This window comes from Cryptomeria japonica, chromosome 9, assembly GCF_030272615.1.
Source record: "Cryptomeria japonica chromosome 9, Sugi_1.0, whole genome shotgun sequence".
Lineage (NCBI taxonomy): Eukaryota > Viridiplantae > Streptophyta > Pinopsida > Cupressales > Cupressaceae > Cryptomeria > Cryptomeria japonica.
The window spans coordinates 277,598,645-277,609,468 of NC_081413.1; the positions used below are offsets into that span (position 1 = coordinate 277,598,645).

Genomic DNA, 10,824 nt, shown 5'->3' on the forward strand with positions numbered 1-10,824 from the left:
ATTTTTTTAAATTTCTTTTGTGTACCATAATTTGAACCTTAATCATTCATCAAATAAATATAGAAGGTGTACACATCATAAAGATTAAAAAAATATTTCATAATTTCTTCTAACAAAATATTAAATTCTTACTTACTTTTGACTCATAAACTAATGAATATTAAAAAAAACACATCATAATCAAACCAATTTATAGTAATTACCTAGCAAATGCAAATAAAGTCTTACAGAATATTTGCAGTTTAAAACAAGGATAAATGGAAGGAAGTCGATAAGAAGATATAGGTATATCTATGATAAAATAAATATTAAAATCGAAAAATAGTAAAATCAAATAAAAAACTAAAACCGACAAGGCATTACTAACTAATATTCTATTCACGTTTCTGTGACGTCACATTCTAAAAATATTTTGAAGAATTTATGACCAAATTCTCTCTCCCGCGTCCAAGATTTGTACGATTAAAAAAGTTTGACCAAATTCTCTCGACACAATTTCATTTCGACGATGAAAAAGGTTTCTAAAATTCCGCATGGCGAGGAAGTGTCACGAGCTCTGCCAGTCTCTGGCGGGGAGGAGGATTAAAATATTTGAATTTTCCTTGGATATCTTGAAAGCGATTGAAAAGCAGGCATAAACGAACTTTGACAGGGCGGAGAAGAAGAATGGCTGAAGACAGTTGGCATCCAACGGGATTCGAACTGGAGGCTTCTGAAAAGGTGATCTGTTCTTGCATTTTGCAGTCATGATTTCGAAAGAAATGGATTGCTTAGAAATCCCTGCGCAAAATCTTTGATGGACTGCGGTTACTACTTATAAGGTTTGCCTTTGTTTTATTTTTCGAGTAGGAACACAATTTTTGCATCTGCATTCAGGAAAATTAGCTGAGGCAAAACTGCTTAAATTAGTGAAGTGGGTTTTGGTTTGCTCTTTTTGCGGAGGCAAATCCTCATAGCTTTTTGAGCCCTAATTTTTATGGTGGATTGAGACGCTTTGGTAGAACTGGTTTTGGGTCTTCCTTTTTATTGGGCTTTTTCTCTTTCGAGTATATTTTTCCAGTGCTGGGATGAGAATTTATATTAAGGCGAGGATTGTGGAATTGGAAGGCAGGGATGGAAGACGTTTTGAGGAAACGAGAGATTTGTCAAAAAGATTTGGAATCGATGGTTTCCAGTTCTGTTATTGGCAATAATTTGCATTGGGTCGGTCCACAATATTTGGTTGTTGATAAAATTGATGAGAAAGTGGGCGCACAGGTGGGTAATCGTGGGGAAGTTGCAGAGGAGAGTGGGGGCGCGGTTGGGATGAAAGCTCTAGCGGAAGCAATGCTCATGAATCCCCATTTGCAGGAAAAATCTGGGTTGGTTCAGTTTGCAGGCTGTAAGAGAGTTATTCAAACTGCAAATAATTTTCCCTATGTTTTGGATGCATGTGAAATGGGTCCTGGCGAGAATTTGGACAGAACGAGGCCATCAATGGCTGAGGCCGAGAGAGAGAAAATGGGCGATTCTGATCTTGATGGAATGAAGAATTTCAGGTCTAGCGATGAGGGAGAGGGTCTGCCTAATGGAATTTCTGCATCTGGGTTGACTGAATTGACTTCTCAGAATCTGGTAGCGAAGGTAAAGTTCATGTGCAGTTTTGGAGGTAAAATCCTCCCCAGACCCAGCGATGGAAAACTTAGATATGTTGGTGGGGAGACTCGTATCATCAGTGTCAACAAGGGCATTGCCTATGCAGAACTAATGCTAAAGTTGAGAGATATGTATGGGCTGGCTCTCATACTCAAATACCAGTTGCCAGACGAGGATCTTGATTCCCTTGTTTCTATGTCCTCCGATGAGGATCTTGAGAATATGATGGAAGAATATGGCAGCCTCGATGGAGTTGAAGGTTCCTGCAGGCTACGTGTATTTCTTTTCTCTGCACTGGATCATGACCTTGCTCATTTTAATGCAATTGGCGATAAGAGTAATTCGCAGCAGTGTTATGTTGATGCTGTCAATGGCTTCCTGGGCTCAGGAGTAGGACTTGGTAAGCAAACTGAGAGCACAGATAGTGCATCCATACAACAAACACAGAATTCCGTTGCACATAAGTGGTGGGTGACTCCAAGTGCTCAAGAAAGTACTACGACATCGACAGTCCCTGTCCAAGATACTGCAAACCCTATAAATTTGCCAGCTAATGCCCCAATTTCTTCAAAACCGCTGTCAGTCGATGCACCGATTTCTTCAAAATGGTTGTCAGTCAACGTACCAATTTCTTCAAAACAGTCTATAGCATCGCCACCATCTGGGGCTTCAGATATTTTGATGAATGCGTTCACAGGACAAGCGATGAGGCCCAGTGCCCAATCATACATTGCACTAAAATCAACAGAAAGTCAGAAAGATATGGACCGTGGAGAAACCATAACTTTGCCTCAATCAGACCATGGTCTCCACTTTGGATACACAGATCCAAGGGTTTTGGCATTACCTTCTAGAGCAGGGCATGTTTTCTCCGTCCCTACAAGCAATCCAAAATTATCCCAGGACCATAATATGCTTGTTAGTGATGCTAGGTTGCGAAAAGTGGATTCTAAGGGTAACTTTATTCAGTTGCACGAGGAAGTTGGAGTAGCTATATCTTCTTTGGATCGCAGCTTGGATGTGCAACCGCTTCATGTGGATTCCCGGACAATCGTTTTCCCGCGTGTACCATCCTCTTTATGCCAACCCCCATGGCAGGATACACATGATTTACATCAGGATGATTACATAAGAATGGAATGCAACCAACTTGATATTGGAGGACGTTTGCAACAGTTCACCCAGCAGCATGCCCCTGTTTTACCTCATTTGAATGATCACCATCTTCCGAGAAATGAACTCATGGCTTTGGGACATATTGATCAGGAACAGCTGCACAAAGATGATATGCTCAGTAATCTCTATATTCCAAAGTTTGTTTCAAGTAAACAAACGGATCATACTGTAGGAAGTGCAGCTGCTTTGTGTGTAGTGGGGTCTGATCCCCATTCCCCTAGCCTTGCAGATCAACAATGGACGGGAAATCTACAGCACACGGAAGTGCAGCACTCATCTATTTCTCAAATGTTGGAACAATCACAATATGGAATGAATGTTAATCAGTACAATGATCAAGGCAGCAGAGCTCTTTGTCCATCTGTATCTACAGCCAGTATCAGGGAGTTAAACTCTGAACAACTTTCTCATCGAAAGGCGTTGTCATATGAGCAACAGTATGGTTGTCGACAGGGAATGCCTTGTGAGCAGGCATCTCAGTCAATTCATCATCAGGAATTGTCCAGTGCATATTCTGATATATTTCCAGCAGATCTTAGAGTAACGCCTCTTCAAACTGTATGTGAAGGGATTATACACTCTGAGCTACCAGATCATAGAGTGATGCCTGCTCAAACTATATGTGAAAGGGTTATACACTCTGATGGAGCGGTAAGGTCAACTTCCTCATGTGTAGCAAGTGCTATTGAAGATCAGTTGATGGCCTACACAGGTCAACAAAACATAGGCGGTGAAAGAAGTGGAAGCAATCAACAAGTAAATGAAGCTGAATCTAATTTGGCAGCACTGCAGAATTATGTTGCCACACATTATACATCAGAGTATGTGGTACCACAGCAATCTGTTGTGCCTCCTTTTCATCAAAAACCAGATGTATCTGATGGATTGGTTTCACATAGGATTGAGGAACAAGATGATGGCAGCAAACATTTTATTTTCTCGCAAAAAATGCCAGAAACAGAAGTAAATGCTGAATGGATTCCTCAACTATTGGGCAGTAGTGGTCCAGCAGAACCGGGAAAAAGTTATACTGGAATGGGATTTCCAGAAAATGTTTATCCTAATTTGGATTCAGGAGTGAACAGTTTGAATGAGGCTCAAAGAAGTGAAATATTTAAACCCTCTGAGAGAACCAATGCAAATCCTATCATTTTAGGACAGCTTGGAATCACGGGAATGCCTACTGAAGCTTCACAAGCATCGGAAATTGCTACACAAATGAAAGAATTGGGTATGCCACTAACTGTTTCATCTCACGGAACTGAAAACTTTATTGATGTTAAAGGTTTGAGAAGGCTTACTGATGACAACAAAGTAAATTTCACCTATATGCAACCAAATGTCTTAGAAAATAGTCAAAATACATTTGCTGGTGAAGGAGAAAAAACAAGTTCCAGTTCTGAAGTTGTTGCCTTGCCAATAAATATCAATAATCTGCAGATGCAAAACATTTTATCATTGGACTTGCCTACATCACAACCATTGCAAGAATCAAGGTTGCTTGACACCACTGTCTGCATTCTGTCATCTGTTATGGACATTCCATCTTTGTCTGCTGATTTTGTTTCGCTTGGCTACAAAGGAGAGGAGACTGCTCCAACACATGCAACAACAAAAGATAAATTAGATGATTATGTCAAGGCAGAGCTGCAAAATGTAGCGGAAGCTGCTCTTCAGCCACCTCTTCTATCTGCTCCAACATTTTCTGTTAATGGTTGGGCCCAGTTCAATGTTGGTTTAAATAATGAGAACTCAATTGGTAGAGTAACTGAAGTGGAAGTAGAGGATAATCTTATGATTGAAGAGGTAGTGCCCATAGAGTCTGTTATTTGTTGCTTCTCTAATTGATGTCATTAAGATATGAATTTTGATGTTCATTTTTTACTGAGCTCACAAATCTTGTGTTTAGGAAATGAAGATTGAGGATTCAGATAATGACGATCCACTTTTTAATGCAATTATTGTGGAAGCTGAAGCTATTGTTCGTGGGTTACAGGTTAGGAACTGTTTATATTTTATTCATCTTATCAATTGTATTGAGGTGTTGGTCCTCTTGAAGGTTTTGCTTAAATTTTAAATTCTCACCTATATTTGTTTTGTTAACAGACGATAAAGAATGCTGATCTTGAAGAATTGCAAGAGCTAGGGTCTGGCACATTCGGAACAGTCTACCATGGCAAATGGAGGGGCTCAGATGTAGCAATTAAACGAATAAAAAATTGCTGTTTCTCAGGAAGGGCCTCTCAACAAGATAGTTTGGTGGGGTTCTCAGTTTACTGTTCTTAGCATTTGTGGTTTATTGTTTGCTGTCTTTACAGTTGTAGCTTCTTATTATGGATATTACTTATAGTAATTTTCATATGATGTGATTGACAGAAAGCTGATTTTTGGAAGGAAGCTTGCCTGCTTGCACAACTTCATCATCCAAATATCGTGGCCTTTTATGGTGTCATATCAGATGGACCTGGAGGAACTTTGGGAACTGTAACAGAATTTATGGTGAATGGATCTCTCAAACAGAATTTGCAGTGGAACGATAGGTATTGAGTATGATTTAAATGCTGTTAATTATCGTCAAACCTGGAAGCAATGAACAAAAGAAAATATATTATTATTAAATGGTCTATAGAGCACATTCTTGTTTGCAGGTCAATTGATCACCGCAAAAGAATTGTACTAGCTACAGATGCTGCTATTGGAATGGAATACTTACACAGCAAGAATATTGTGCATTTTGATCTGAAATGTGACAACTTGTTAGTCAACATGAAAGATCCTCAGCGTCCCATTTGTAAGGTGTATACATGTTCTTTGGGTACTTGGCCTACTTTTTTTGTTTTTCCTTCTTTTTGGCTGGTTTCTAGTGTAACTTCAATGGAGAAGTTATTCTATTTTAGTACTGAAGTCTTTCAGTTTTGTATTAATTATGTTCCGTGTTATATGATAGGCAGATGTCTTTTTTGGGCATTTATATACATCAGTTGAATTTTAATACCAAATTATTTTGCATGCTTTAGTGGGCATAATTATTATGTTATCTGCATAATTACAAACTTCAGTTACTTGTTGCAGACCATTGGTATCTTCCTTGGTTAAATATGCTGACATAGAATATTGGTATCTGCATTTTGTACTATCAGATGTTCTAAATCTTCTGTAGATCCATGCCAATGAGAGTTTTAAAAACCTTTTGAAATACCTATAATGCTCAGATTTGTATACTGCTTGTTTTGCAGATTCATATAATCTCATACATCCCTGCTTATTTCCTCTAGGTTGCAGATTTTGGTTTGTCTAAGATCAAACACCAGACCTTAGTTTCTGGCGGTGCCCGAGGAAGCCTTCCATGGATGGCTCCAGAGCTTCTAAATGGTAGCAGTAGCATGGTTTCAGACAAGGTAATAAACAATGTCACATTGAGTAGATTCCATATCTGACATAGCTTTAAACAATTTGTGATCTTACTCTCTAAACATTTCCCTATTGGTTTCAGGTTGATGTGTTTTCCTTTGGCATAGTAATGTGGGAGCTTCTTGAAGGGAAAGAACCTTATACTGATATGCACTATGGAGCAATAATTGGTGTGCCAATATAAATTTTTAGGATGATTTTGTTAATGTGGATGTGGAGATTAAGCCTGTGAATGGTGTTTTTAATTTTCCACAAAGATTCTCTTATAATTGTATTTGTGAAATTGCAGAGTTTCGTGTTATCTGTGTTTCTAACATTTTTATTTGGTAACTGTTCAGGAGGTATAGTGAGCAATACATTGAGACCACCGGTGCCTAACCAATGTGAAGCTTCTTGGAAGTCCCTCATGGAGCGGTGCTGGGCAACTGATCCTGTCACAAGGCCTTCATTTACTGAAATTGTTGATGAATTACGGTCAATGTTGGCATCACTTGTTCTCAAGGGGCAAGGTCCTCAAACTTCATCTCAAGCCCCACATTAATAAGTCACAAACATGGAATTATATTGCATTTGGAACATTTTGTTTTTTGCTGCGACAGATGCAACCAGTCATTCTTTATGCTGTTATTTTTGTACATATCTGCCTAAATGTTGTGGAAGGGTTCCACAATATCTGCAATATTCTTTCTCATTTCTAAATGAGGTGTTATTACATAGGTTCATTGCTTTTGGAAGATCTCAGAGACTCTCCTTATAGTTTATACAGATCAAGCCTTCAAGGAATTGCTATCTGATTCTTTTTGGATATATAGTATCATGGGAATTACTCCCTGTACATTACTGTTAAGCTTGTAAATTATATGTAGTTTTATGGGAATTGGTATTATGATTCTTTATTGCGATTATATTTACAATTAAGTATATAAATTACAGTTCCGGACAGGTTATTCAGGTGCAAAATCTTATAGTAGGTGGAGATCATTTTATTGTGACTTTCTTGGGTGAATATAATGCTTATAATTGTATATTAGTTGGATGTGACGTAGCATCTCCAGCCAATTCTTGGTTCTTGATGTCTTTCATTGGCACATGTGAAAAATAAATATGCAAAAGATTGCACAGATTTTTCTTTAAGTGCATTCTAAATGCCCTATTCTTAACACGGCACTTCCTACATTGCTTTTGTTTAAGTCTGTCCATAGGTTTCAGTTGCAGTCAAAATGTCAGGTTACGGTGGGTTCTTCATCCAACATTAATTGTCAATATCTATTAAGACAAATCTAGCAAGTCGTGTCTTCTAATTAACTCTAGAATGGGTAGCATCTGCACTGATTATTAAGATAAAAATTGTGATTTTGAATGATTTGTAGAATGGGTATCATTTGTTTTATCTATGAAGACAATTTTGGAAATTACTTGTAGAATGGGTAGCATCTGCGATGATGGTGAAGATAAAAGTTCTGACTTTTAACTACTTGTAGAGTGGGTGGCATCTGTGATGTCTATGAGGACGACATTTGAAGCTGTTAATGGCTAGAAGGAATGTATTTGTGATGTCTACTCAACTCAACCTTGGTTATACACACTTTTTTAATTTCTTAAAATACCTGCACCTATTCGTAGAATGAACAGTGTTTATTAAACCAGCTTCCATTATTTACTTTACAAACCTCGTTTGCAATCCTAAGAATTATGTTGCAAACTACTTATGTGGTGGTATTGCTTTCCGGTCACAAACTTTTGATCTGGTTAAGCAATTGCTGTTATAAATCTTCCTCTTTTTAAAAGTCATCTTCTCGAAATGGCTATTAAAATGGTTTGCAGCTTTATCTCACCATAAAACTGATTGCATCTGGGGGCAACCTCTTTTTGTCGTTTAACACATGACCAGGTTTAAGTAGAAGTGGATGATAGAAGATAATAAGAATGACTCCAAAACGATTTGAATATTTTCCACTTTCAACTGTGAGTGAAATGAAAAGCAGCTCCATAGGATCGTCAACCTGGTTATAACCCACCTTCCTATTTTGGAGTTAGGGAAAACTAGATTTAAATAAAACTGAATAAACAGAAGGTAAACAATTTCAGTAATAGAGAAGATGAGACTAAGAAACATCTTCATATGTTCTTGCTTTATAAATAAATTTTTATATAAGCAATTCCCTCCCCCCTCCTCGGCCTAAGTGCTTTCATGCTGGGTTACAACCTACTAAGAGCAGTAGCAATAGTTTGTAGATGGCTATATGCTCCTCTTCTAAGTTTTTCAGTTTGTAGATGGATGAGTGTTCCTCTTTTTGCTTTTTCACATTTTAGCATCTCTTGTCCCATAGATAGTGAACAAGTGTTTGAGCAGAGGATTTATTATGAGTTTTGCTGCCTGACTTTGCCTCTGTCATCTCTTAGGGACAATTTGGTGTTTTCTCCATTTTTTGGAGTTCCATGGTCTATGCTTTGTTTGTTATGGATGTGTTGAGAGTGCTGAATGGTCTTGCCTTTGCGCCATCCTTTGATGTAAAGCAAGAAGAATGGTTTCATTTAGCCTTACAAGACCGTCTTCTTGATCCCAAAGTCCTGTGATGATTGTGGTTCATCATGTAAAAAAGTACTTACACAAGGATACCAAAAAGACTCAATTCAATTTGTTTCTAGTGTCTAATCTTATTTCACTTAATTATAACTAAACACATATTTTGACACGTATTTTACGTGTATTTTCTTATCCAAAACAGAAATACTAAACATTTAACTATTTTCTTACACCAATTCCAATATTATTTTTTTAATACAACATTTTAATTTTCCTATATTTTAACACTATTTTCTTACATGCAACACTTAGACTTAAGTGGATGTTTTTCAGCTAATCTTCTGCAAATTGAATCCAGCTTTTGTGATGCATTGTAGGTAGGGGATGAAATGAATAACTGCCTTAACCTAGCACCTTGAAACTTACCAAACAAATCGTATGCCTAATGGAAGTAAAGGCAATGTTTCTATTACATTAAAATCATTAAATATTTGCATTATAGGGGCTTACATGTTGAAGACAACGACACGAGTTTTTCTTCACCAAAATCTAATTTCATCCCCCTTTTGCACCAAAATCAGAGTTTCCTTCTTACTTTTTGATTGGGTCTATATTTTTTATCCTCCAATGTCCTACTCTTGGCTCAAACACTCTGTCTCTTCAATCCAAGCGCTTGGTTGTCGTTTTCCCCTTTTTCTTACCCATATCTTCTTGGCTCAAACAATCTGTCTCTTCAATCCAAGCGCTTGGTTGTTGTTTTACCCATATCTTGCAGATCTATCACATTTTGAAGATAGTTTCACCCAAAATGGTCTATTGCATTTTTGTATCTGCCCCTTTGGTTTGTAGAGGTTTATCTTTAGTCTTTTTGGCCTTAACATGTTTGAATGATTGGATGGGTGATCCCAATCATTAAAACTTAACCATTCACCTTCCAAATGGATATGGCTTCTTGCTGGGTCATTTTAAACAAGATTGTTTGAGTTTAAAACTTCCATTCAGCTTTATTGTTTTCAAATGAATCTCTCCATATAATCTCTATACAAAACCTATGAAATCTATATCATTTGTCATAAATGAAGCAGTTTGAGGGCCTTTCATGTAACTATTTGATGAAAGGTCTAAATGTATAAATGCAATTAAGAACTATTATGCAAAAACCAAGAGCTATTGTACAACAACTAAGAGCTACTTTGCGACAACTAAGAAATGTTACACAACCATTGGAAACAATTATTTAACAACTAGAAATCTCTATATAATTGTTAGAAAATTGTTGCACAACCGCATATGAGATCTATTTACTTATTTAATTTTTTGGTGATGCAAGAGTGTTTGTGCACCTATATGCTTTGTGTGTATCATACACACAAGGTAAGTGGAATGAACTATATGAGCTCTTGTTCATGTACATTTCGTGAAATCTTGGACTCTGATTTGAATATTAATAGCTTTAGATTCATTCATCCAAGTTGCTTCTTTTTTTGGCTTGTTCTTTCGCTTTACTAAGTATTCCTTACTTTCCTTCCATCTTGTCTTACTGATTACACAAGTGACAATTACTACTACTTCGTCCTTTAGTTTCTCAGGAAATTACTATATCCAATGATCTAATTAGAAATCTACACCTGTACTTGTTTCTCTACTTGTTTGTCTCCCTCATAATAAGGGTACAAATCAATAATTTTGAAATTTGGATATTAACCTATTTCTAGAACTTTATCTTGTAAGCATTTGTTGCAAACTTCTTTAAGATCTTATAAGGTCTAATCTTTTACTATTTTAGCTTGTTATAAGTTCCTTTTTGGGAACCTTTTCTTCCTCAAGTGAGCTAAGACAAGTTCTCCAATTTTGAATTCTTATTTTCTTCTCTTTATATAAACACGTTCTTTGTATTTTAATGTGCTCTTCTCCAATTTTTGTTTCACATGTTTGTGTAACCCATGCATATATTTAAAAAAATCATCTGCTAAGAAAATTCTTCACAAATTAATTGTACTTCTCATCTACTTTTCTAAGGCTATAGCCATACACTATTTGAAAAAGACTCTTCTTTGTACTCTTGTTGACTAAAT

At 36.9% G+C, this 10,824-nt stretch overlaps 1 protein-coding gene across 5 annotated transcripts; it reads left to right on the top strand.

Moving 5' to 3' along the window:
- The first annotated feature begins 451 nt into the window (after positions 1 to 451).
- Positions 452 to 7,118, top strand: LOC131046587 (uncharacterized). 5 transcript variants are annotated; one of them, XM_057980349.2, is made up of 9 exons: positions 457 to 821; positions 1,112 to 4,617; positions 4,721 to 4,807; positions 4,918 to 5,070; positions 5,188 to 5,351; positions 5,460 to 5,607; positions 6,087 to 6,209; positions 6,305 to 6,392; positions 6,561 to 7,118. In XM_057980349.2, the coding sequence occupies exons 2-9, from the start codon at positions 1,114 to 1,116 to the stop codon at positions 6,761 to 6,763; spliced, it is 4,470 nt and encodes a 1,489-aa protein (XP_057836332.2). In that variant the 5' UTR covers positions 457 to 821; positions 1,112 to 1,113; the 3' UTR covers positions 6,764 to 7,118. The 5 variants fall into 5 exon arrangements, with proteins under 5 accessions (XP_057836335.2, XP_057836334.2, XP_057836332.2 ...); XM_057980350.2 differs by having other exon boundaries at positions 457 to 4,617; positions 4,730 to 4,807; XM_057980348.2 differs by having other exon boundaries at positions 458 to 4,617.
- Positions 7,119 to 10,824: the final 3,706 nt, after the last annotated feature.